Source organism: Leptodactylus fuscus, chromosome 1 (assembly GCF_031893055.1).
Source record: "Leptodactylus fuscus isolate aLepFus1 chromosome 1, aLepFus1.hap2, whole genome shotgun sequence".
Lineage (NCBI taxonomy): Eukaryota > Metazoa > Chordata > Amphibia > Anura > Leptodactylidae > Leptodactylus > Leptodactylus fuscus.
The window spans coordinates 57,226,625-57,254,452 of NC_134265.1; the positions used below are offsets into that span (position 1 = coordinate 57,226,625).

General features: G+C 43.5%; 1 protein-coding gene across 1 annotated transcript; it reads right to left on the bottom strand.

Annotated features, from left to right (window-relative positions):
- Positions 1-1,901: 1,901 nt before the first annotated feature.
- DHFR (dihydrofolate reductase) lies at positions 1,902-27,787 on the bottom strand. Its single transcript, XM_075271373.1, has 6 exons — positions 27,664-27,787; positions 23,294-23,343; positions 20,118-20,223; positions 16,035-16,161; positions 3,275-3,390; positions 1,902-2,019 (listed from the first exon to the last, which is right to left on the bottom strand). Exons 1-6 carry the CDS (start codon positions 27,753-27,755, stop codon positions 1,941-1,943), a joined length of 570 nt encoding a protein of 189 aa, XP_075127474.1. The 5' UTR covers positions 27,756-27,787; the 3' UTR covers positions 1,902-1,940.
- Positions 27,788-27,828: the final 41 nt, after the last annotated feature.

A 27,828-nucleotide genomic window follows, 5' to 3' on the forward strand; every position in this document is an offset into this window, starting at 1 on the left:
ACCTTTGATTCCCTGCCCTCTTCCCATGAGATTCTGAGGCACCAATTCTTTAGATTCCTTAAGATACGGCATGCCCTTTCCTCATTATTCCCTCACCAACCCTGTGCCATATTGGAATACCCGCTTACTGGTGTGCTACGATCCCAAGCGGCCTTATTTCAGTTTTGTATGATCATTTGATTCACGTGAAGGTATCTCTAGCCGAAGCCTTGACATTGATGCGATGACGTACTAATATCCCAGAACCAGTGGCGTAACTAGGAATGGCGGGGCCCCGTGGCGAACTTTTGACATGGGCCCCCAACCGACACCGATGCCCTCGACCGACCCCCTCCTCCGCACTCTATTATGTCCCTTAGTAAGCCCTGCACACAGTATTATGTCCATTAGTGGCCCCTGCACACAGTATTATGTCCATTAGTGGCCCCTGCACACGGTATTATGTCCAGAATCGGCAAGTAAATAGGGCCCGTAACTGCCAATTAAAAAAAAAACAACAAAAAAAAAACCCCGCAGCGGTAGCAGCTGTCACTGGGCCCCCTAATGTCCCAGGCCCTGTGGCAGCCGTCTCCGCTGCCTCTATGGTAGTTACGCCCCTGCCCAGAACTGACGGAGGAGACATTTCAGGAAGTTTTAGAATCTCCCCTCTACGTCTCACCCTCAGCTAACAACAAATTGATTCAGATTTTCATTTTACTCCAATGTTATCTGACCCCAGTCCGGTTACACCGGATGGGTCGGCTACCTGGCCCTAATTGTCTTAGGTGTTCATTCCCCCGTGTGGACTTTTGGCACCTGCTGTTGAGCTGCCCGGTTATCCAAGCCTTTTGGAAGAGGGTGGTAGATCTCCTGACGGATGTCCTGAACCGTCCTGTTCCCTTTTCTCCCGAAATATGCCTATTCGGTGTGTTAGAGGAGGAGTTGTGGCAGCATCACACCCGCATTTTCCTTCAGGAATGTTTGTTTTATGAGAGGAAAGCCATTGCTTTGCGGTGGATGGCCCCTAGATCCCCATCCATTCCCCCGTGGCGGAAACTGGTTAATGCGGTTCTTCCGTTTATTCAGATTATATATAAAGGGAGAGGTTTTCCCCAGAAGTTTTCTAAAGTTTGGGGAGTACCCCAAACCGTACCCCTGGATAAATTCCTTCAGGGGTGTAGTTTTCAAAATGGGGACACATGGGAGAGGAATCCACTTTACTGGCATTTCAGGGCTCTGCAGAAGTGGCATGGCATCCAAAAACCAAACAGTCTGACTTTGTGCTCAAAAAACCAAATGGTGCCCCTTTCCTTTTTAACCCAACTGTGTGCCCAAACAACAGTTTACACCCACATGTGACACTGTTATCCAGGGTACAACAGTGTCATACATGTGGGCATAAACTGCTGCTTGGGCACACAGCATGGCGCAGATGTGGAGGAGCGCTGTGCGGCTTTTGGAGTGCAGACATAGACGTTTTGTATTGGAATGCCATGTTATGTTTGCAAAGTCCCTGAAAGGCCAGTAAAGTGGAATTCCCTAGAGCCATAGTGGCGAATCTATGGCACGCGTGATAAATGGGAACGAACAGTCCCCTCTGTTGGCACATGCGCCATCACCCCATTCAGATTTCCCAGTTACTCACTAACTGGGATCACGGGGCAGGAGTCCCCATTAGCGGCCGACCAGTCCTTTCAGCTGTATGTGCAAATACATTATTCATCTAATGTATAGTATGGCTAGCCAGAGATTTTGGCTACACAACTGCTGGAAGCTCAATAACAGATGCATTAACACAACTATTAATGCATCAAAAAAAAAAAAATCATCCAAATACCCATGTATAGAGTCAATGGGAACATCTTCATAAAAAAAACAAAAAAAACACCTTCACAACAAATGATAGAAAACATTTTACTGTCCATAAAATTTACAGCAAAGCAAAAACATGTATTCATTGGTTACACCATCTTTTCATAAACTTCGAACTTATACTGTACGCCATTTTCTTCCTGCATTTCTGAAGATATGCCTGGGTATCTAGAAAGAAAAAAAATACAACAACATTCAATATTTCTTATCTCACCTTATATGACTGAGACAATGCCACAGAAATAAAAGTGTATGTTAAACCGCATTTCCCCGGTATACAGATTATTGCTCCCTTGAAGAAGGAGAGATGTGATAATGGAGCAGAGGAGCGGCAGGAAGATTAGATTTCCTGTGGCTTCCTCATCATCTGGAAGATCATTGTTTCATACAATAAATAAATTCAGCGCATACTTACTGCTTTCACTACAGTAAAAAATTATAGTATCCGAGATCTTAGCTGTAACAAAGCATTTAGCAAGTATTTACAGTAATTCACCATCTGGACATCACTTCTATGGAAAATCAATTTCCTGGACGATGTGCCCGCAACACTGTTAGCTTAAAGGTGATTTTATTCCATGTGCATGGAGTATGTGAGGGAAACTAATCTGAGAAGTAGACCTTCTTCAGGCTAGAGCATAAGGGTATAGAGGAAATGACGGTGGAGCCATCAAACTATGGTTTAATGGCCTGACTATAGCTGGACTGTGCTGATGCTTAGGTAGCATTGTTTGGGCACAAGCATTGGCGTTTTTGGTGGCATCTGCCATAGATGCTCCTGACAAGATGCTGCTTTGTCCAGTAAAATACTACAAACCCATCTGCCCCATTATAGTCAATGAGGTCTGTTGGGTGCCATCATGTCAGGGATGCAGCGCTTATTATGGCTCTTATGTGAAGAGCGCTCATAGACATGATGAAGGAGACGGCATTTGGGAGACCTGAGAAAGTCAACTGGCTATAAACCTGCTTATTTATTTTGATGAACCGAAGAACATGTTCACACCCTACAAAATATGGCTGTATGTGGGGAAATGTAGGGTTTTTTTAAAAATTTTTCTTAAGCTTGCACTAAATTCAGATTTTAGTGATCAAAATAAATTACATTTCCAAGCCTATGAGCTGCAGGGAGTCTAAACATCAGAATATACTAAGAACATTTCTAATTGATATATACTAAATAGGAATATCTCAAATAAATAAGAAGCAGTTTTACAACTATGTAGGCAGATTTGGCAGTCATGAGTAGCCATATTATGAAATCATGACTATTTGCAAAGATCCCTTTCTGATGCAAAGGTCTAGACGTACAAGGTCCTTCAGACAGTATGTAAGTCACCCTGCATTATAGGAAAAGGTATAAGTGCTAAAAATATGTTGCCCCTTAGGCTTGTGAGTTTGGACATTATTTCTTTCCACTTACTCCGGCAGCAGTTTGTAGGACTGGAGATCAATTTCAGGCAAAAATGTGTCGCATTCAAATTCCTGTTGAATTCTGGTTAGAAAGAGTCTCTGGTTGACTGGCTTGTCCAAAACTTCCTGTAAAAAATGTCAGACAAAAACGGAGGACAAAGGATTAAATGGCTAAGGAGGCTAGCATGTCCGTGTATGGAAATAAAACTGCTTACAAACAGCTTTATAAGGTTTCTTGAAGGGAGATATATCACCAATACAACATCTTTAAATAGACCTTACAGAACATCTGGAAGACAGAGGAGATTTCCATTGATTTGCTCATGTAATACTATAGCTCACCTGTAGGGGACAGTGCAGATTAAAGGTTGTCTGCCATTGGCGCGGCAGCTGCTAATGATCACATGATTATAATGTATAATTGTTCGATTATTGGCTTTGGAGCACACGTGCATACCTTTTGCATACACCCTTAAAAAGCCAGAGAAATCAGCGATGGGTCACAGGTGACAGACCTATGGCAATATCACATAAAGGTGACTGCCCGGTAAGAGAGGTCTTTTCTAAAGAATAAAAAGACCTTTCCAAGATAACATACTGTGTGGTTGACCCAAGCTTGGTAAAGAGGATAAAAAGCCATGGCCTCCAATATCCACGTGTACAATCTGTTCAAGAAAACTACAATGTACGGCCTTCAATTCTGTACAACAGTCAAAGAAAAGCAGAAGAAAGAATCTGAACCTCATCGCACATTACAATATTTTCTATCATATTGTTGGTAAAAGAAATAATATTCCTTATTATAAATGACAGAAGAGAATAAATATATTTAACCATGAAGCATTGTGTTTTAGGCAAAAGAAAATCTCCATATCGAAGACTCCTTTTATGTCTGCCGTCTCTAAAGATTGAGGGATGATTTACATTAAAATGGCTTAAAGGCACAGTAAATACTAGGAGGGTCGGGAGAATATACTAAACCTGCACGACAAATATTACCCATCACGCTTTACCAGTTATGCTTGGAAACTACACACAAATATCATCATTTATAGTTCTTTTGATAAATCTTGGGTGGTCTGTGTGCTATAAAAAAAAAAAAAAAAAAGGAAATCTAGGGGGCACTGTAGCTATCAGCTGTTTTTACCAGCCCTGTTCCCTCCTCTACAGTTATTTTTAAAGGAAATTTTTTTTTAAAATATATTATATATATACATATATATATATATATATATATATATATATATATATATATATATGATTTATGGTGCAAATCAGGTGGATGAATCTCCCCCATTGTAATTGGAAAATGCCAATCATGTAGGCTATATACAGTACAAGGACTGCTGCAGCCCACCCTTACATATTGTACATCTCAGTCTAAGGGGGCGTTCACACTACCATTGGTGTCCGTGGCTATTGTCCGTACAATTTTAGCAATGGACACTAGCTGGTCCTTTTGCAATTTCCATTCATTTCAATGGGATTTTATCTGTTGTCATTTAGTGTCCATTTGTATCCTTTAGTGTTCGTTTACAACCATGTCCGTTTTCTCCTACATGCAGGACTTTTCTGTCCGTTTGAAAAAAAAATGGACAGCAAGTGTCTGTTATTTTTTTTTTTTTTAACATTGAGGTCTATGGGCAACAGACATATATCGAACAGCAACTGATCAGTTACTGTCCGTTATTTTGTGTCTGTTTATTTTCTGCACATGCTCAAAAAGCAGACACTAACTGATGCCAATTGATACAAATGTGTCTATTTTTTTTTTAACTGATCCATTTAATGTTACGTGTGGTTCACACCAGCATCCGATCTCCGTACTCAGGTTTCCAAACCTGTCAGACCGTGTCCGGCAGTGAGCGCCGGTGAGCGTTTTATGCTCTCTGCGGCGAAACCGTTGTTTTTTTTGTTTTTTTAAACCGGACACAGAGTACTGCATGTCCGACTTTGTGTCCGGTTAAAAAAAAAACAAAAAAAAACGGTTTTGCCGCAGAGAGCATAAAACGCTCACCGGCGCTCACGGCCGGACACTTTTCAAACTCATTCAAATGAACGGGTTTGAAAAACGCCTGCAGGTTTCCGTCTTCTGCCCTGTTTTGTGCAGGAAATTGTGAACGAGCCCTGACGCAAGATAAGTGGAGCATAATACACTATGAAGGGACCACTGTGCAGGATATAATACTGTGTAGGGTCAATGTGGCGCACATAATACAGTTTGTTTGTTTTTTAATGGACACCTTCATAATGGAATCCAACGGTAGTGTGAACCCTGCCCAATAAACAATACAGCATGAGTGATAATCTGTCATGTGGTAGTAACTTACAAGTACATAAATTATTGCTGAAAATGAGGAATGGCAGTCCAGCTTACAAGAACATTGGGCTCACTATAGAGGTCTAAACCTCTCTCCGCAACCCTGTGGGTGGAGTTTAAGTATCTGATCACTCTGGGGGGCCCATACAACCTGGAGGTAGTACAGAAAGCTAAAGTGGAATTGAGCAGACAAGATCATCTTTAGTTTTGTACCTCAGAGCAAAAAACCTAAAGTATATAATGCCAACCAACTTCCAGACCGCAGTATATGGCGCCGGTTAATATATCTGCGTGTAAAGTGCAAAGAATGTGCTGAATGAAAGTGATGAGTTCCCCCCCCCCCGCACCACAGCTCGCTGCTTATACTTATTACTTACTCTTATGAATATTCAACGCCACAATCACAGCCCCACAACAAGTGTCTGGCAGGATCCCAATGACTGGCGACGGGGTAAATTACACGCTTATAGACAGATATAGAAACAGCTACTTAACACAAAATGCCGCCATAATTGGCACAACAGTTAATGGCCATTATAGGGCTTTTGCAGCCTCCATTTTCATTTCTACCAAGCACAGTTAGAGAAGGATCAGGCCACAAAGACTGCCTTTCATATTTACATGCATTGTGCTCTCCTTCTGACTCATACACTGACCTTTTCTCTTCATTATTTCTTTCCACGAGAAAGTCAAATCAATCTGATTGTTTATCCAGAGAAGCTCGACTCTTAACCATTTACATTATTACAATTAGATTTCCCCTATAAGGGGCTATAAATTATGCTATACCTTCAGCTGCATGTTGTATTCTGTGCATACATTCACAAGGTTCAGTTCAGGTTATACATAGGGGTCTTATCACCAAACATTGTGGGAAAGCCGAGCACAGGGCACAAAGTTTGCATTAAAATATGGGAGGAGGGAATGCTACAAACATAAGCAATGCTTGGTCAACTGACGATCGGGTCACACTAGTGTTTGGGTCTCCTTCGTTCTGATCCGCGTGGGTACACGAAAGATGGAGAGAGCTTTTTCCAGGGATAGGATGGAAACCCCATTGGTGGACAGGGCCGCAAGTGTGAACGCCCCCTAGTAAAAATGAAATGTATGGCACACTCACTGGTATCCGCAGTCTGTGTTTTTGATGGATTCATACCCTTGAAAAGTATAGGAACTGCTCCATAATTTGCAGCTCTTTTCTATGGCCCAGACATCTATAAAAACTACAGATTTATGAATAGGGTATAGAAATGCATAGGCATACCCATTAAGTAGTGCCATGTACATATAATTCCAGGACCTACACACAATAAGAAGCAGATATAGGAGTTTGCCAAGCACAGTGTCCCGATAACAGTCTATATGGTCCGATTACAGAAAGAGAGAATGCATAACACAGTCTTGTTCTCCTAGAGCAGGGATAGGGAACCTTCGGCTCTCCAGCTGCTGTGGAACTACAACTCCCATCATGCTCCATTCACTTCTATGGGGCACTTCCAAGAACAGCAGAGCAAGTATGCATGCTGGGAGTTGTAGTTTTGCAACAGCTGGAGAGCCAAAGGTTCCCCTACCCCTGTCCTAGAGGGTGTCATGAATCCAGGACCACCTAACTGAATCCCTAAAACCTTCTCAGTACGTGGAACAAGCACAAGCTACAGAAATTAGGTCCACAAACTCCATGGACATGATGCTACTTTTGTCTTACAATATGCTAGTATACTAGTCACCTACTGGGGGAAGTTTATTAAGGTACCTAATCCAGTGTTCCACCATACAAAAGTGGAAAATTTATTTCATGCCAGAGTTTTTGCCCCCCCCCCCCTTTTTTAAAAAAAATTGTTTAAGTGCGATCCTCTGGGGTGCCTCTTACATTTATAAAGTTTATAAAGTTGTGACAAAAGTCTCTCCATTGTCCTGATCAACACTATAGCTGAGGTTTTCCAATACTTTAATATTGCAGTGACATCTCCTGGTGCTGGTCTGTTTTGTAGCCGGGTCACACTGATGTCATCACAGTGGCCTTGCCCCACAATCCCCCTCCCGAAGAGCAATCCCTTTTCTTTCCTGATCAAACAAAAAAGGAAGGAACATGGAGGCCATTCCAGGGCTACAACTATACCACGTCCAAAGAAGTTCCATGAACTCCCATGTAAGCTGATGCTGGGATGTCCCCATGTTGGTCTCTGTAATATTTATTGGAGAAATGAACAAAGCCCTTACAGTAGCACAGTCAGTGAGTCCTGCTAACCACAGCCACACAATGGGCAACCTGATAAAGTGACAAACAGCAGAAAACACTGACAGGTCTGACTGCAATGAAAAACATACACTCACCGGCCACTTTATTAGGTACACCATGCTAGTAACGGGTTGGACCCCCTTATGCCTTCAGAACTGCCTCAATTCTTCGTGGCATAGATACAACAAGGTGCTGGAAGCATTCCTCAGAGATTTTGGTCCATATTGACATGATGGCATCACACAGTTGCCGCAGATTTGTCAGCTGCACATCCATGATGTGAATCTCCCGTTCCACCACATCCCAAAGATGCTCTATTGGATTGAGATCTGGTGACCGTGGAGGCCATTGGAGTACAGTGAACTCATTGTCATGTTCAAGAAACCAGTCTGAGATGATTCCAGCTTTATGACATGGCGCATTATCCTGCTGAAAGTAGCCATCAGATGTTGGGTACATTGTGGTCATAAAGGGATGGACATGGTCAGCAACAATACTCAGGTAGGCTTTGGCGTTGCAACGATGCTCAATTAGTACCAAGGGGCCCAAAGAGTGCCAAGAAAATATTCCCCACACCATGACACCACCACCACCAGCCTGAACCGTTGATACAAGGCAGGATGGATCCATGCTTTCATGTTGTTGACGCCAAATTCTGACCCTACCATCCGAATGTCGCAGCAGAAATCGAGACTCATCAGACCAGGCAACGTTTTTCCAATCTTCAATTGTCCAATTTCGATGAGCTTGTGCAAATTGTAGCCTCAGTTTCCTGTTCTTAGCTGAAAGGAGTGGCACCCGGTGTGGTCTTCTGCTGCTGTAGCCCATCTGCCTCAAAGTTCGACGTACTGTGCGTTCAGAGATGCTCTTCTGGCTACCTTGGTTGTAACGGGTGGCTATTTGAGTCACTGTTGCCTTTCTATCAGCTCGAACCAGTCTGGCCATTCTCCTCTGACCTCTGGCATCAACAACGCATTTCCGCCCACAGAACTGCCGCTCACTGGATGTTTTTTCTTTTTCGGACCATTCTCTGTAAACCCGAGAGATGGTTGTGCGTGAAAATCCCAGTAGATCAGCAGTTTCTGAAATACTCAGACCAGCCCTTCTGGCACCAACAACCATGCCACGTTCAAAGGCACTCAAATCACCTTTCTTCCCCATACTGATGCTCGGTTTGAACTGCAGGAGATTGTCTTGACCATGTCTACATGCCTAAATGCACTGAGTTGCCGCCATGTGATTGGCTGATTAGAAATTAAGTGTTAACGAGCAGTTGGACAGGTGTACCTAATAAAGTGGCCGGTGAGTGTATACTTCGTCACTCTGGATCTATTAGAGCGCCAAGAAAATCCACCCTGAAATAAGGCATGATGCATCCATACAAGTTGCTGACAGACCAGATTATTTTTTCTATTGCAAACCCTTTTGCCTGGAGAGGGGTTTCTGCCGTGCAATTTGTGGGATAATCCCCAGATTTGCTGGTGCTGCTGCACTTATTTTTCTTTGGACAAAAAAAAAAAATTAAAAAAATAAATATTATATATATATATATATATATATATATATATATATATATATATATCTACACCCCCCCCCCCCCAAACCACCATTTCATCCAGCCGAGCGCTTAGAGGTCGGAGTGGGAAGGCAGCAGCTGGTGATATTTATCACCGTTGGCAGAGGTGATGTATTTACTCGGTACACATACCTGAAAGGTCAGCATACAAATTAACCGTAAATGTAATGGAGCACTGTGTGTATATTAGAAAAGTATCAGGTTCTGCTTCCGGACAGGTCAAAGATTGGTGCGAAATTAAATGAGGGTCATTAACAGTCTGTGTATATACACCAAATACACTGTCCAAGGACTTGTCCAGATTTGACAATCATTTTGCGTAACAAGAGTCCTGAGAGTCGTTACAAATAGCCATTTGCTACCCCGTAGGCTCAGTATAAAACAGCAGGTAAACAGTATTTGTTGCTTACACTGTTTCATCAAACTCAAAAATGTGTTGTTTGGGCTCTCAGCCTTAGCCAATACAGGGCAACCGTTCTTCTGACATAACCTAAAACCGCGTATATGAAATGGATGTCTAAGTGGAGCTGAATGACATCTTGTACTTCCATGGGATTAGAAAGAACTAAATGGCCAAAAGCTTAGCATAAATCAATAGCGCAAGAGAATGTAAGAAACGCTGGAATATATCTGACCACCTATTAGGACCTCTCATGTCCTGTAACTCTGAAATCTCTGCTTAATCTGTTGATGTCATCTCACAGAAGTATCAAATTACATGTGCCCATAGAAGCCTATGGAGAGATGATCAGCTCCACTGAAGAGAGGCAGAGAAAACTTACTACTAACTGCTGCACTAGTCTATCTTACGCCAATACATTTCAGGACTACTCTATAATGTCATGTATGGTATTTGAGGGCAAGCAGAATCTTATGTTTCTCCATGTGCTGTCTATGGGAGACATCATACCATGTAGTTCCCACTCACTGGCACAGGGACAACTGAGAATTAGAAAGAGACAGCAGATTGGAAAGATGAAAGAGAGAAGTCCTAATGACCAGAAATAGTGTTGATCCTTCCTTTATACACTACAGAATATCCTAAATTTACCTGAAAGCTTAGCAACGTCACAATTAAACTATATTACCTGCCCCTGCCACAAGGGCGCTTGAACAAGTTATATTTTTCGCATGTTACTTGTATGAAGTGTTATTTTAAGAAATATTGTCCTAGCTGTATAGTATATAGGATAAATAGTGACTTCTTTAATAGTAGAAAAAAATGCAGAAGCAGCACAGCATACAAACCGGGTGCAAAGCCAAACTAGAAGATGGCTAATCTTCAACTTTACATAAGTGGAAAAATGGCAGCACTCCAACATTTAGAAAAAGTGTGGGTTTATTCCAAGCAGTGGTTGGTGTGTCTGTGTTGCTCTAATATCAAATAGAGGGTCTCTCCGTTGTCAGGGCTCTGCTAGATAGCAAATAGCCAGATTGAAATACTGGGGAGAATTCCCCTTGAATTGAATTTTATCTCAGACATCCCTGTGAGTTTGCAGCTGTTGGGGTGCCACACAATCCATGTAGCCCTAGTTTTTTCCTACCATTTTATCCTATGGTTAGTCAGCTTTTAAAAATAATATCAAAAGTTAATTTTTAGTGCACTTTATTCTATTTTTGTTTAAGTGTAAAGAACGGCCGCCCCTCCCCATATTATATCTCCTATCTATAATCTGCCATTTGCGAGCAGTACCAGCAGTTCTTCCACCTTACACGCTCACTGGAGTGTTCAGAAAGGGTCGTACTATCACAGTTATAAAACTCCAACATAAAGAGACCATAAGGAGATAAAAGCCAAAATGAGTCTGTCCCTCACTTCATAAAAAGTAATAAAACCCTACTCCATGATATATGAGGGGAGGACTAGACAGAGCCCAGCGGCAGATTATGTGAGAGCTAAGAGAAAAAGAATTAATCCACATTACTTTGGATCAAGAGTAATGGTGAGTCATGTTGAACTCCCTGCAGGTAGCTTGTATCCATGGAAAAGTAGCTACCCACGCGTCTTATACTGCGGACATGTGTATACGCAAAGATTCTGCACTTTAGGTAGGCAATCTACTGGCTTTAAATAACAAGAAAGCTATTACTATTTTGTAAAGTGACTTGTGATTAAAAAGTTTTGATATTTTCCTCATATACCCTTAGGGTAAGTACACACAGAGGATCCATCCTGAATCTGTCTCATTGGTTTTCAATGGCAGACAGAGAACAATTCAGGACACTAAAAAAAATCTGATCTACTTGTTCAACAATACAGTAGAGGAAATGTCAATGCAAATGACAATTTAGAATATTTTAGGCCATAAATACAGCTTGCTATCCACTGAATATTCTACTGCAGCAAACACTGTATTGGCAGAGGGGAAACTAACTGGGTGTGTAACCCCTTACCTTATTTCTAGATCATGTTCAACCACTTTTTATGGCTAAAAAGATTAAAGTTCAGGGAGAATATTGTAGTCTAAATCTCATAGCAATGTATTAAATATACATACTATAAAAATGAGTAGGAAGGGTATCATGGTAGGACTAAGGCAGGGACTACACTAGACTTCACAGTCAGAGTTCCAGGGTCTAGTTGTTACTGAAGTGTAACCCCGCATTCACACTACCAGGTTTCTACAAACGTGGTCATGTGAATGGACATCATACCAGGAGAGGACTGATAGCATTATAGTTATATATGAGTCTTAACATGATGTTCAGGTTGGCAAATGTGGTCAACACCCGCACTGAGTTTCACCTGTAAAACTGCGAGGTTACACTTCTGTTCAGTGTGACCAGTGTCCAGTTGTTACTGAACTGCACAAGGTAGTGCTGGAAATGAAGCCAGGCCCTAAAGTCATACAGTGATACACTTCTGCCCCATTTTTATAGTTTGTATTTTGCATATTTTGCTTTGTGGTTTACACTGTAGAGTAATATTCTCCCCGACATTTAACCCATATGAAATGGTTAAATATAATATAGAGATAAGGGAAGGGGTTATGCACCCAATAAGTTTCCCCTCTGCCATACACGATTTGGTGCAGTAGAATATTCAGTTTGGGGAGGAAAGTACCCTGGATTTATAGCATAAAATTGTCATTTCACACACATTTCCTCTACTGTATTGTTGAACAACTAGATCAGACACTTCCGAATAGCTATCTTCCTAGGCTGAATACTGAATCTCCTAAAGAGGACCTGTCAGTGGGTAAACTCAGTGGTGGCACTGTACAGTGCCAGTCAGGAGTGGCAGGGAGGCCATCAGTCACCGCAAATTAAAGACAACTGAGACCATGAAGCCCATCCAGAAACTGCTCTGCCCCCAAAACCATTCAGGCTCTTTTTCCACATCATGGAAATCTCATGACTTTCGCACTGGAGCTGAACGCTCAACCATATCACTGCTGACTGACTGCATTTAATAGGAGCAGAGGCACACCTTTGAAGCCACAAACCAATAAAGCAATGCAGAGACAGTCATTATTATGGATATGCAAATCAGCCAACAAGTGCACTGGGGGCGGGGCAGAGTTGCTTAGACAGAAGGGCTGCTGAACCCCTTTAGCTGTGAAAAACATTTACAGCCTGTAGGTGTCACAAATGTCAAGGACTCCAACTACACAAACTAAGAAGGGTCAACTTGTGCTATTGTGATTTCTTAGATTTATTTATTTATCTTTATGTAGATTATGAGCCCCACATAGAGCTCACAATGTACATTTTTCCCTATCAGTATATCTTTTTTGGAATATGGGATGGAAATCCATGCAAACACGAGGAGAACATACAAACTCCTTGCAGATGGTTTTATGCCCTTGGCGGGATTTGAACACTAGGACTCCAGCGCTGCAAGGCTGCAGTGCTAACCACTGAGCCACCATGTGGCCCCCGATTTCTTTGATTTATATCGGATCAGCTGTTAAAGCTATAGTGGCTATATATCACATTGGCGTTAGGATCAAATTCATGAAATGCAAATAGAACTACCGTAGTTATGTAAACCATACCTATGTAAATATTAGCTGCAAATAAATGGTTAAATCTCTACAATGTGCTGTGGAATACAAAGTGTTTAGAAAATTAGTTTCAACATTGAGAACGAAGGAGATTAGTTTTACTATGCTCACATAGTGGAGGCTCCATTGGCAATGTTATCTGTTTTGACAGCAAGAACAGCAATTCATGCAGCAATATGCTAGCCATCAAACAGGATTGAAATCGTAACAGAATCCTGTGGGACTATTCATGGGTGTCTTTTCGTACTTTTCCTCTTGGCTGGACATGTCCAGATGTCATGAGATTATCATTGTCATGACATGTCTATCCTATACCGTGTTTCCCCGATAGCAGGACACCCCCTGAAAGTAAGGCATGGGTTGTTTTTTTTTTTGTTGAATTGCCTAATATAAGGCACCCCTCGAAAATAAGGCATGATGAAAACCCATTGCAGCCAGCTGAGCACTGTGCGATGTGCTCCGTGTGCACAGGAAAGCCGGCTGCTGCTTCTGCTGTTGTATCCACTGTCCCTGCTGTAGGATGAGCTGGGAGATGCCTGCTGTGCATATGCTGCGGGGAGTCAGCTCTCTCAGCTCATCCCAGCCGGCAGCAATGCCAGTGAAGTGAGGCTCTCCAGTGCAACCGCCGGAAGCCTCGCTAAGCCCCGCCCACCACTGCCGGGACAAACAGCAGCACCAGTGCTGCTATGAAGATGGGGAAGATAAGTAGTATACCTCCCCCCCCTCTCCCTACAACCAGCAGTCATGCTGGTGATCTGCTAAGGAAGTGCCGGCATGACTGCCAGTCGTCATAAGACTGCATAAGGTGCTCCAATGTTCCCCACTGATGTCCGTGCTGCCTGGGGGCTTGTTCCAACAGAGGTCCTCTTGCACATAACCAGTGAGACCAATCAGTAGCCTCAGTGGTCACAGGAGAGGACCCGGGACATCACTCGCATCCTTTCCTGTAACTGCTGAGAGCACCGATTGACCTCTGTACTCACGTGCGGCGAGGACTTCTGCTGGAACAAGCCCCTGCGCATCGTTGGATCAGACAGCCTCCTGCCTCAATAATAAAATATCCTGGACAACCCCATTACCCAAATTTTATCTAAGTTATGGGTGGACACATCTGTAACCTTAGTAGCCACTTACAATATTATATCTAGGACAATGGTGGGTAACTGGTGGTCCTAACGTTCTCTCTGTCATCTAGGGCTGTGAAGTCCGAGTCAGGGCACGTTCCAAATGGAGTCTGAAAAAAATGTACTGACTCTAGCTTCAAAATAGGCAAATGGGGCATAAGTGTGAGACTAAGGAGCACTCATAGGGTGATAATGTTACAGGTAGCGAAAGTAGTAATCTGTTCAACACACCTTAAATATATACAGTAAAATACATCTAATGATGCCCAATCAGGTGGTTGAAGCCAAGTGTTATGGCAACAGGTACGCTGCCATTGCAACTGGGTGGTGATGGAACATCAGAAGGTGGAATGAATCCCAAGGGCATATTGGAGGTGCAGAACCCCTACAGCAGGATCCACTCAGCAATAATGTGTTCCTTTACCTCGCATTCACATAATGTGGCTGGATTTACCGGCCTTAACATCATGCCGGGAGAGGGACTCCTAGTATCAGTTACCACATCCACAAGAAGTCCCTGCCTCCCAGCAGCATACTGTTCTGTACTATAATACTATGCAGGCAGGTAAATCAAACCAAGACAAGGATAGAGTTTCATGGATGACTTGGTTGTGTGAACGCGGGGTTTGATGTAATCTACCATCGGGCCGAGAGAGGTGCCGGTAGTATGTTGTAGGGTACAACTTGTTGCTTCCCACATCTGATGTACTTTATGACCGAACCAGAAACTGAAGCTAAAGTGCAGCTCCAACTGTTACCCCGTAGACTTCTACACGTCACAAACAGGAGAAATGCAATCTGTGGACTACAATATTAGGTGCCCTGAACGTGCTCCAGCATCCAAGTCCAAAAAATATTACATATTTGCAGCAACATTTTACGTTCATCTACTTCAACTTGAAATGTGTCTTCCATCCCTCAAGAGAGAAGAGCAGCAGCTGTAAATATGTGTGTTTAATACTGTGCCTGTTCAGTCATGACAAACATACCTGTCTCTCCAGATCTGTTACGCCTCATCATAACTATATAAGTCATGAAAAATTTCAGAGGGTGAGAATTAAAGAACAAAACATATAATGGGGAATGGCAGACTAAAATACGTGGTGGTGGATCAAAGTTTTAAAGGTGCAGTAGTATAAAAATGAAGGACATATGGGACCCTAAAACACGTATCCAGTACCTTGAAGACAGAGAATGTAGTGCGCTGTAGTGAAAAGGATGGGCTAATATTGGACTGATATTACGGGTAGGCTGCAGTCAATGGACACAAAAGGTAAACGCTCGTGATAGGGTTAATGCCTTGAATACACAAAAAAAAAACAACAACCCACAAAACACCTCTTACCCCGACAAGGATTTCTTCTATCAGATTCAGTAGCACCATATATTTCACATACTGCTCATTTTCTCTGAGAAGACTATGCACTGAGCAGATCACTTCTCAACGCAATTTTGGGTATTCGTCCTAAAGATGTTACACTAAGTACCGGTACTAATTATTTACCTTATAGAGTGAGCTGCCTCCAATGATCCAGATAAGATCAATACGCTCTTTTAACTCTGGAGTATCTAAGAGATCCAAAGCTTCATCCAGACTTTTGGCAAGATAGTGTGCTCCTTGCGGGGGTTCCCTATTGGGTGTTAGAAATTGAGATACATTTTCCATGAGATGCACTTTCAGGGTGTTTTCACGGCAGATTAATCATGTACATGATGCAAAGGAAAGATTGAAGATGCAAAGAAAAAAAAAAAAAAAAAAAAAAAGGTTAATGGTAGTGTGAGATGGTGACAGATACGATTATCCTAGATTCTATCCTAGATTCCTCAATTATGTAAGGATACAATTCAGGTAAAACCTTAGCTGTGAGAAGGCTTCTTTGGTTAACCTCTTCTTGTCCCTACTAGCACAGTTGGGAGCTGGGCCTATAATAAAGGCCTATAATAGGTTGGCAAGTTCTCACTCCTGAGCAGAACCTGGGCAGACAGGAGGAGCCGGGTTCTGTGCAAAACTTGTGAGGACTGGTGAGACTCCAGTGTGAACTGCTACTTCTGTATATTGAATGTGGCTGAAGCAAGCCACACATACAGTTAGGGTGTTACCTGTTTAGTTAGTAGCTCAGACGAGCAGGAGTTTTTGTTACTATTTTGTCTGAAGTCTTATTTAATTTTTGCCAGTTTTTTAAAATAAGCCTACAGGCTAAAACCCTGTTGGAACCTGAATTTGTGTGTCCATCTCTGATTGTCTGGGTCCACTGCTGCTACCACTGAGTCTATCCTCCCACAATAGGCTAACCAGTTGTGTGTTTATTCAGAAGAGAGGCTGGGGCTGTACGTTGCAAAAATGCACCATGCACCAAAAAACGCTGCATTTTACTTTACTTGCAATGTGGATGGGATTCTGGCTAATCCCATCCACACATCATAGAAATAAATCTGCAGCATGTCGATTATACCTACGGAAACGCTGGCATTTTACATATGAGTATTAGAGAGGCAAAAAGTCTGCAGAGGAAAACTATGCAGACCTTCTGTAGAAATGCTGCGGATAAAAGCACAATTTGTTTAAAACGAGGTTTTTGGCAATGATATGCTGCATGGGGTCTTAGCCTTAAGGAGTTTTCTGAGACAACTACATTGATGGCCGATCTTTAGGAATTCTGACCCTTGGCACCCCTTCCAATCAGATGTTTGAAGGGGTCGTGGTGCTTCACCTACAGCCTTTTTATTGTTTACCCCAGAATACCATCTACTTTGTAGCAACTGCCCTGGGTATTTCAGCATGGCCTCCTTTACTTGGATAGAACATTAGTGCTGTTCTGTCAAGCAGATTTTCTGGGGCTTTTTAACTGATAACCAGGTTGGGGGGGGGGGGGGGGGGGCGACACCAAGGCAGGTCTCTGGAGTCAGTAGGCCAATAGTTGTCACCATTTTACGGTAGGCGACACACCAACTGAACCATCTTCAGTACTGTGGGGACATTTAGCTCTAAGGATGACCTTATTAAGTTTTATATTTAATATACACACACACAAAAAAAACTGCACACTGTCGGCTTTCCAGCAGTATATAGAACTGCCTATGCCCCAAACCATGAAAGGTCCTCTTTAAAAGGACTTCCAACTTCCTGAAACCTCCCACTGATGCCTGTGAATGTTAATGAAATATTACATTCAGAGAGATATGACATGTAATGCCAAATGCTGTTACAAGTCCAGGCATGCCAAACATTAAATTATACTACATTTCCCAGATATATAATTTGGGCTGCTTATTAATATCCACCATTCACATTTTTGAGACCCTTAGCAGTTAAGGAACCCTAGCCATATACTGGTACATGGATGGTCATAAAACAAAGATGTCTAATGTAATAATTTGATCTTTGTAGAATATCACTTTCGGCTTAGCTTGCTTCTAGACTGACTAATGGAGTCTGGATCACCAGCCACACATAAAAGGCTTGTTCATTATAGTGACCACAATTGAATTTGCATCTAGGACTTAGCTGACCACCTGAATCGCGGCTTGTGGTAAGCTAAGAGCCTGGAGCTGCACTGACAAATTGAAGTGAACTCCTAACTACAACTAGGAACACAAAAGTTAAAACACAACACGATATGATATACATATTTCATCATAGGTCACATGACTTGGTTGCAGCTCAGTCCCATATAAGTCCAGCCTCATCAAACAGCTGTTGTCGGACCCCTGACGATCTTTCATTGATTACCTATTGTAAGGATAGGCTACAAATTAATAAGCTTGGAAGATCCCTTTATAGGGGTTGTGTCTACCGTTACCATTGTTGACTGGCCATACATATTCAGCTTATCCAGACAAACAAGCTTTCTGGGGAAAGCCTAGTCGTGAAAAACAAACGCGCTTAGGGCTCGTTCACATCTGCGCCCGGCCTCTGTTCTGCAGGTTTCTGTTTCCTGCACAAAACAGGGCTGGAGACGAAAACCTGCAGGCATCTTTCAAACCCATTCATTTGAATGGGTTTGAAAAGTGTACGGCCGTGAGCGCCTGTGTGCATTTTAAAACCGGACACAGAGTCGGACATGCAGTCCGTTTAAAAAAAACCGGTTTCGCTGCGGAGAGCTCAAAACGCTCCCTGGCGCTCACGGCCGGACTTGGCATGACAGGTTTCCGTCTTCTGCATGCAGAAGACAAACACCTGATAACGGAGTCCGGACGCTGGTGTGAACCCAGCGTAACTAGTAGAGGAAAACTTCACATGCGGACGGTTGCCTTCTACATCATGACGGTATGTTCCCTGACCAATGATTGTTAAATTGCACCTGACAGATGTTCATTACTGTTAAAGGTGTCCATTAATTTTAGTCTAATATTTATGGGCATCTTTAGGATGCCATCATTCTTGTTATCTCTTACCTTCAGCTTGTTATCCTACTGCTTCAGCTGTCAGATATGTACTTTATCCATTGTACAATCAGACTCACTGTTACTATGGATACAGTATATGGACAACCATTTCTACGTCAGATATACAGAGTAGATAGGCAAGGCTGCACGTGGCTGTCTGCAAGTAAAATACTGAGGCAGTAGCTGTATGTTATACATGGCTATGGGATGTATAAGCCAAGCTCCTCACCAACTCCTTTCGTCGTCTACTGTCCTGCTGGCTCAGCTCAAAATCATAGTAAATAATTTAAGATGTATTTGGAATTGCTGTAAGTGTCAAACTTTGCCTTTATGGACCACATGTGTGCCCAGTCATTGTGCTAACTGTATTTTGCCTGGCTGGCTATCTGACCCATTATTTTATATAGCCCCATAAACACGCCTGTGTATTATCATAGTTCTGTGTATGGGACATAATGTGTGTCCCTACAATTAAAAAAAAAAGTTGCCCAGGGTTAATTTTTTTTTTTTTTATGGCGTATCCTCATCTCATTGATAGGGGGCCAAAACCTGGCTGCCAGATTGATCAGCCATATAGAGCTTCTTCTAACATCTGTCCAATACAGGGCCGGAACCAGAAAGCTTTGTGTGTTGGCCCTCTATTGATCAGATATTTATGGCCTACATCGACACCCCCTTTAAAGAGGACCTTTCATGTCTTCCTGCAAATGCGGTTTTATATGCAGCTAGAAAGCAGTGCACTACGGCCAACGCACTGTCGGCTTTCCCGTTATGAGCCCTAGGGCAGGAGATATCTGTGCTGTTAGTTTCTTCACCGATATCTACCCACTGTCAGAAGGGAGTTTTTAATCTAGCTGGGCTGTGAGGAACGCCCCTCCCGACTATACCCGTCCATAGACTTATGGACGCGTTCTTTTCAGCTCAGCGTCATCGATGGCCAGTAAGGAACGCCCCCTCTGACAGTACAGGGCTATGGACGAGTACTGTCGGAGAAGGGGGGCGTTCCTCACAGCCCAGCTAAATTGTCAGGAACGCCCTTGTGACGGTGAGCAGAGATCAGTCCCAATACTAACGGCACAGATATCAGCCCGGGGGCACATAACGGAATTCAATTAATAATAATTAGAACCCTTCTTACCATGAAATGATAATCTGTACAAAGTACCAAAAATGAAAGTTTGAGAAGACGGACTTCACTTACGTGAGCTCTTTGCTTAGAACTATGTTGATTCTCTCCTTTAAAGGTCGATTCTTCTCTGGGATAGAGAACCATGTTTTCCTGCCCATAATGACTACATTTTGTTTGCCTGTGGGTGAAGAATACGGAACTTATCATTTTGTTCTCAAGTGAAAACAAATTACAAATTGTTGAAGCAAAAGTTCTACTACAGTGACATCTAGTGGAGCCTCAGTATAATGTCACAAGAAGTGAACTAAATAAAGAAACATTATTTATTTTACTTACCGGTATATAGCGCCAACAAATTTGGCAATGTTTTACTGAGAGTTACCATTCCCTGTCCCACGTAGGGCTCACAATCTAAATCCTCTATCAAGGAGTCTTCACGTGGCTTTCCTCCGACACTCCAAACACAAGGGCAATACACACACTCAAGATGATGTCCTTGGCTGGATTTGGACCCCCAGCGCTACAAGGCATTAGTACTAACCACTGAAATACCACAGAATGGGGCAAACTTACGAGCTCTGGCTAAGTAGACAGTCTAAAGATCTGCCAAATGTATCATAGTGACTGTACGATAACGCTGGTGCAGATTTAGGTACTTTTGCCTAGCTGTACACCACCTATTAAAGGAGTCTTCCCAACACAGAGTTTCCCTTCTCTCCCGTCTCCTCTTCCCTTCCACATCCTGGTTTTAGAGACAAGATGGCAAGCTTATAATGTGTAACATACAACTCAGGCAAGATTGCTCCCACCAACAGTGTGCTTGAAGTATACATACAGAGATAACAGGAGCACTGATCAAGCATTGTTCTAATTCTTACCAGGGCTCAAAGCTTCAAAAAAGTGAAGAGAGGAGATAGAGATGGCCAGAACTGAGTAAGGCTGAGTTCACACGTAGTTATTGGTCAGGAATTCACCTCAAAATCAGCCTCCCAGTAGAACTAGGATTTTTTTGGAGGCTGATTTTGAGACGGATTCCTGACCAAAAAAACTCTGTATGAACTCAACCTGAGCCAAACACTGCAGTTAAACAGCTGTCCGAAACCAAGGCAGCGAGCGGTCAATAATGAGTACACATACTTAGCGGTATCTGATAAACTGGGCAAGAAAGATTAAGTATTTCAATAGGTAAAACAGCTCATTTAATTTAAGCTACAAGTTTAAATATGGAGATGGGAATACGCCGTTAAATGGCTTAGTTTTACTAATAAAATGTTGCCGCTTTGTTGAGCACTAAGCTATGATCCCCTGTTAAGGCACAAAAACAATCTAACGCTAGGTTCACACCTGCGTTCTGGTTTCTGTTCGTAGGGTATGCAGGGGACCCCATGAATGGAAACCTAATCTGCTTACAAAAGTGGTGACCTGCGAACCTCATAGACTATAATGGGGTCCCACCTGAAAAATCTGGAGAGAAAAGTCCTGCTTGCTTGCGGAATGGGGAATCCCCGAGCGGAGATCAGATACAGGTCTGAACCTAGCCGAACATACCTAATAAGTGTGGTACAAAGATTTTTGGTGAAAATTCAGTCAAAATTCTAGGGCATTTAGCTTGCCAAGACTGGGATCATATACTGGGAGAAATTATCAAGCCCTGCACTCCAATATTCTGGCATGAAAAAGTTAGAAAAGGGCATTTGCAAGGTTTGTGAGACACTGGGAAACCTGGCGACCTGAACATAAGTAAGGAGCGAGACCCTTTTGATCACGTGATGGTCACAGGGTTAACTTTTCCTCTGCTCCCAGCAGGAGGCTCCTCTGACAATCTGTGCCATTAGTTACAGCTTGTTCTTAGAGCAGTAGTGTCCACTAAAGCACGCTGCTCCCTTTACCACCACAAACCCAAAAGCTGTTATTGTAGAGTCTACCGGTTTATCACATTTTTTTATTTATTTATTTTTACTTTTTTTGTTTGAAACAGCGCAGGAGAGCTGCCTATCTCCTTGCGCTGGTTCAGACGTCTACATTTCAGCGTAGGCGGCGTCATCACGCCGCCTATGCTGATACGCAGATGTCTGCCAGGAGAAAAGGATGCGGCAGCGGGAGCAGCATCGAGGTCGGTAAGTATGAGAACTTTATGTTTGTTTTATAATAGGCCGCTACCTGCTGGAGTATTCCCAGCAGGTAGCAGCCTACTTACCAACCTCCCCGGACCTGTTCACTGCCGCCCCTGCTTCCCCTTGTACTATAGGCCACAGCGGTAGTGAATAGGCCCGGGCCAGGCCGCAATAATAATCAGAACCCCAGGGGAGGTGAGAGAACATAATAAACAATGTTACTTACCTCTCCGGGATCCGATGTCAATCTGACAATGCTGCGGCCCAGACCCTGTCCACAAGGGGGTAGTAGATCTTTTGACTTGGTCATTTTATAAGTAGCTCGCAAGCTGAAAAAGTGTGTGCACCCCTGCTGTAGACTGATGACCGGTATAATCCACCAGCAAAAGACAATGGATGATTGTTAAAACAACCCACCCCACCTAAAAACAACTTATGGCCTTTTGGAGCACTAAACCATCCACAGGCCTTTTGGATTGATGGTCATGTGTCTCAAATAGCCCTCTCCTAACAATGTCCATAGCCAAAATTAGAATTAAAGAGGACCTTACACCACCTCCAACAAGTCCAGCCCATTGCTGATTCTGGCACAGTTGGAATTTTCTCTATAGCCCTCACCATTCACTATTTAAGATCTGTACTGTCAGAAAGGGGGTGTCAGGGACAGGGGAGGTGTGAACCACACCCCCTGCCAGACTCCACCCTCCTGACAGTATAGAGCTTAAATATCACATCAGGAACCAAAAGGAACTGTGCTTGTTGCTCAGGAACTGCGGGGGCTAGAGAGAAAATTCCAACTGTGCTGAAATCAGTGGAGCAGCAACTGTTAATACATGCTAGGAACCTGAATGGGTGGAGATGGTTAAAGGACATCTTTAAAAAAACCATTTGGCTGAGGCCTGTCATTGCAGAAATGCAGCTTTTTTTGCTGCATATATTGCTGTACTTTTTTGAGCCAAAGCTATGACTGAATTGAGCAGAAGAAATATAAAGGCTTCTTTTAAACGAGAATGCACATTATGTAATTATTATCTACCTGAAAGCAATAGCTAGTCAGAGCACTTGTGAAAAGTCAGATTGTTCTTGGAAAGTGCTGAGAGTCACAATATAAGATGACCTAGTGCAGTTACTTACCTGCAGCTGTAGGAGTCATAGTCAGCCTCTGGAAATGCTTAAATTCATTCCTGAAATCAAAGTAAATATATACATAAGTACTACAGGATCTGTCATATAAACCAGTATAAAACATATGCCTGAGCATGCAAACAATCAGTGCACCTTAAGATTATATTACTTAAATTGGTACTCTGTTGTCACAAAAGTTACCCCCTATCCAAGGATAAGCTGCGGATGGGTAGGGGACCCCCTTCTTCACAGAGCTCTCTCTCACCTGGAGAAACCCAGAAACACTGTGAAAATAATGTTCTTTGATTTCTCCAGTGCGTTCAACACCATTCAGCCAGGGCTACTGAGGGAGAAGCTGAACCTTGGTGGTGTGGACCATCACCTGTCCAACTGGATCCTAGACTACCTGACTAACCGCCCTCAGTATGTGAGAGCCCAGGACTGTGTGTCTGACACTGTGATCTGTAGTACGGGGGCACCACAAGGTACAGTGCTTGCCCCATTCCTCTTCACACTGTACACTGCTGATTTTAGGCACAACTCATCCAGCTGTTACTTACAGAAGTACTCCGATGACTCTGCTATAGTCGGCCTTATCACTGATGGCGACGATAGGGAATACAGAGACTTAAACCGGGATTTTGTTGAATGGTGCCAGCAGAACCAGCTCAGGATTAATGCTGGGAAGACCAAGGAGATGGTGGTGGACTTTAGTAAACGGAGGAGTGCTCCGACCCCGGTGGAGATCCAAGGAACATGTATTGAGATAGTCAGGACCTAGAAGTACCTGGGCGTGATCCTCAACAATAAACTAGACTGGGCTGATCACCTGGAGGCGCTGCACAGAAAGGGCCACAGCAGACTCTACCTGCTCAGGAGGCTGAGGGCCTTCGGAGTCCAGGGGACACTTCTTAGGGCCTTCTTCAACTCTGTGGTTGCCTCAGCCATCTTTTTCGGTGTGGCCTGCTGGGGAAGCAGTATATCAACCAGGGACAGAAATAGACTTGACAGGCTGATCAGGAGGGCCAGCTCTGTCCTGGGGAGCCCCCTGGACACAGTACAGGTGGTGGGTGACAGAAGGATACTGTCTGTGGTGACCTCCATGCGGGAGAACAAATCCCACCCCATGTATGGGACCCTGATGGGACTTGGCAGCACTGTAAGTGACCGTCTGCTTCACCCCAAGTGTGAGAAGGAGCGCTATCGCAGGTCCTTCCTTCCAACCGCGACTAGGCTGTATAATCTACATCAGACCCAGCGAAGATCACTCCGCACAGAGAACTAATGATTATGACGATGACCATGAGGTCTTCCTCTTTCTCTTCCGTTCCTTAGCTACTATGGACGCCTAATATATCTTCTCCTCTCAGCTTATGTGTGCCTACGTCTGTAATATATTACTGTGTATTATCCTGTACCTGTATTACTATGCTGCTGTAACATGCTGAAATTTCCACAATGTGGGACTATTAAAGGATTATCTTATCTTATACTCCCAAATCAATGAAGCTGGTGGTTGAGCATGTATACTGCTGCAGTGCTGGAAACAATGATTGTGGGGCGCTATGGAGCTGAACAGTAGAGAATCAGAAAATCTTCCTCCGTTTTTAGATTTTAAAACACTACCTGCCTTTGCTTAAATTTTTGGGAGTCTTGGATGGCTATTCTAGTAAGGGCATGACAGAGAGAATGATGATTTGTTTGTTACTTGTGCAATGCCTAGTGTTCAGTGTTCCCCATCAATAATCTACATTCCCTGTCTGTATTTCTTTGGAGTGTGGGAGGAAACCCATGTAAACACAGGGAGAATGTATAAACTCCATGCAGATGTTGTCTTTGGCCAGATTTGAACCTGGGACTCCAGCGCTGCAAGGCACCAGTGCTAACCACCCAAATGTAGAATTGCATGCTGTGTTTTGTTTTTTTGCTTTAAAATCCGCACATACATTGTGTCTTGGGTTTGTTGCAGATTTTTCACTAAAAAAGACAGAATCTGCACAAAGAACTGACATGCTGCTGATTTTAAAATGTGTGCCAAAAAACCTTGTATCACGTGCATAAGATTTAAGGGACTGTGACTCAAGGATGATGGATCTTGATGGTCTATCTACAGTATTATATCAGTGCGGTTCTAACAGCACTGATCTGCTGATTTGGTTGTTAGAAGTGAATAAAAGCAAAGCTGCAGTTCCTTGGTCCATCACTACAGTCTGCAGAGACAGAACCTGTATACAGTGTGCACTGACGTACGGTGTATTGGTGATGCCTGGGAAGTGTAGAAGTGCAGATAGGCTCATGTTCGGTTGAATAGTTGCAGAATTACTTCTGCCAGCGGAATCAGCTGATTGGTGCAAGGTCTGGGTATCAGATCCCGCTGATCAAACACTAATCCTGATACCTGTGATCGGTTGCTAAGGGAAAATAAGATAGTTTTGCTTTTACACCATTTTAATAAATCTGCTCCATTGACTTAGGGTAACTGCAGCACAATAGATCATCTCGCTTCTTTTTTCCGCTACTAGCTAATGGGAAAAAAAAGCGAGCAGCTCCCACTGAAGTCAATGGGAGCCATTTTTGTTGGCGGATTTTGAGGCTGGAAACAAAAAAGACAAAACCCCAAAACATATTTCACCCAATGTTCTGGTGTCCCTCTAGGGCGGTCCAGTCCTGCAGCTCAGCTTCCTCCTTCATGTTGAGTTTCTTGCCGGCTGTGACATCCTGGTTCCCTTCCTCTAAGGCCACGGATTAGAAGACAGCAACTGAGCTGCAGGACTGGATTAGGCAGGGAGGCACAAAAGCACTGAATAAAGGGGAGTATGATTTTATTTTTTCATCTCCCACCAAGGCCGAATTAATAAATAAAATTTTTGCCTGGACAATCCCTTTAAAGGGAACCTGTCAGGTCGATTTCAAACACTAAATCACCCACAGACTGGTTTTAAATCCATCTGTGCCCATATTAAAAAAAGGAAGAAATAAACCTTTATACTTCTCTAGAGATGAGTCTCATTGGACTGATCTCGGGCGCTCCTAGTGTCTCTAACACTAGCGCAATGAAGCCGGAGTGTACATCCTCAGCTTTACTGTGCAAGTGCTTGAGGTATGGCGCATTAACGCTAAACTCGAGGTTTAGTCCTCTGGCTTCATTGAAGAACACCACCGTGAGAAGTACAGCGGTAGGGTGAGCATACAGCTTTAATTTTTATTGTGGGTGCAGATAGCTTTACAGCAGGGCGATCTGGGACACTATACTGCCCTGACAGATTCCCTTAAAGGGGTTGTCTGGGGAATACTTATTCATTCACTTACCTGGTTATGGGGATGCTTTTGAGGAGTCTGGAATTCATGGAAAATCACAACTTCTGGGGCTGTGTGTTCAGAGGCAGCGTCCATCTTTCTAGGTACCTCCAGCTACTCCCAGCTCAATCTCACAGGTACTTAGCTACCTGTACTATAGTCCATAGTACAGGTAAATAATTAGTTGTGAGATCGGAGAAGGAGGGGTGGGGGACAGAGTGACCCAGAGAGCCACATGCCATCTCTGATCTCATGGCTACAGGGGTTGTGACGCATAACTGGGATAAGGGGAAGCTTTTAACCACAAAGCATTCAGGCCACTTTACTATAGGTAACGTCCTCTGGACACTTGGCATTGCACAAGTGACAGATTAAACTTCTCTTCTTGGTCAAGTTTCCTTTAAAATGGGACAAATCTGGGGCAAAGGCAGGAAAGAGTGTAAGATATATAGAAAGCATTACCTGCAGAGGGATGTGGATCAGTCCTAGAGCCGCACTCCCTGCTCTATAATAGCCTGCAGAGGGATGTGGATCAGTCCTAGAGCCGCACTCCCTGCTCTATAATAGCCTGCAGAGGGATGTGGATCAGTCCTAGAGCCGCACTCCCTGCTCTATAATAGCCTGCAGAGGGATGTGGATCAGTCCTAGAGCCGCACTCCCTGCTCTATAATAGCCTCCAGAGGGATGTAGATCAGTCCTAGCGCTGCACTCCCTGCTCTATGACACCCTGCAGAGGGATGTAGATGAGTCCTAGCTCCTCTATGATAGCCTGCAGAGGGATGTGGATCAGTCCTAGCTCCTCTATGATAGCCTGCAGAGGGATGTGGATCAGTCCTAGCTCCTCCATGATAGCCTGCAGAGGGATGTAGATCAGTCCCAGCACTCCTTGCTCTATGATAGCCTGCAGAGGGATGTGGATCAGTCCCAGCACTATGATAGCCTGCAGAGGGATGTAGATCAGTCCCAGCACTATGATAGCCTGCAGAGGGATGTGGATCAGTCCTAGCTCCTCCATGATAGCCTGCAGCCAGCTGGTGGTTACAGTATACTATACCGAATACAGGATGCTACAGCCAGCTTACCTCAGCAGAGGCCATGGCAGTGTCCCAGCCTTGCCAATGCCCTGACCCGGCGGACACACGGCCACTATGGAGTTGAGCAGTAGGCTCCTCATCCTGTCTGTGCCGGTGATACTTTGCCCTGCAGCCTGTGCTCAGCTACCGGGAGGAGGGGCTTGTGTGACACGT

Excerpts from the sequence above, each read along its gene's own strand:
- DHFR (XM_075271373.1), bottom strand. The coding sequence starts at position 27,755 with ATGAGGAGCCTACTGCTCAACTCCATAGTGGCCGTGTGTCCGCCGGGT. Across the intron at positions 16,162-20,117 it reads GTTCTAAGCAAAGAGCTCAC|GGAACCCCCGCAAGGAGCAC; the intron begins GTAAGTGAAGTC and ends AACACCCAATAG. Across the intron at positions 2,020-3,274 it reads TCCTACAAACTGCTGCCGGA|ATACCCAGGCATATCTTCAG; the intron begins GTAAGTGGAAAG and ends TTTTCTTTCTAG.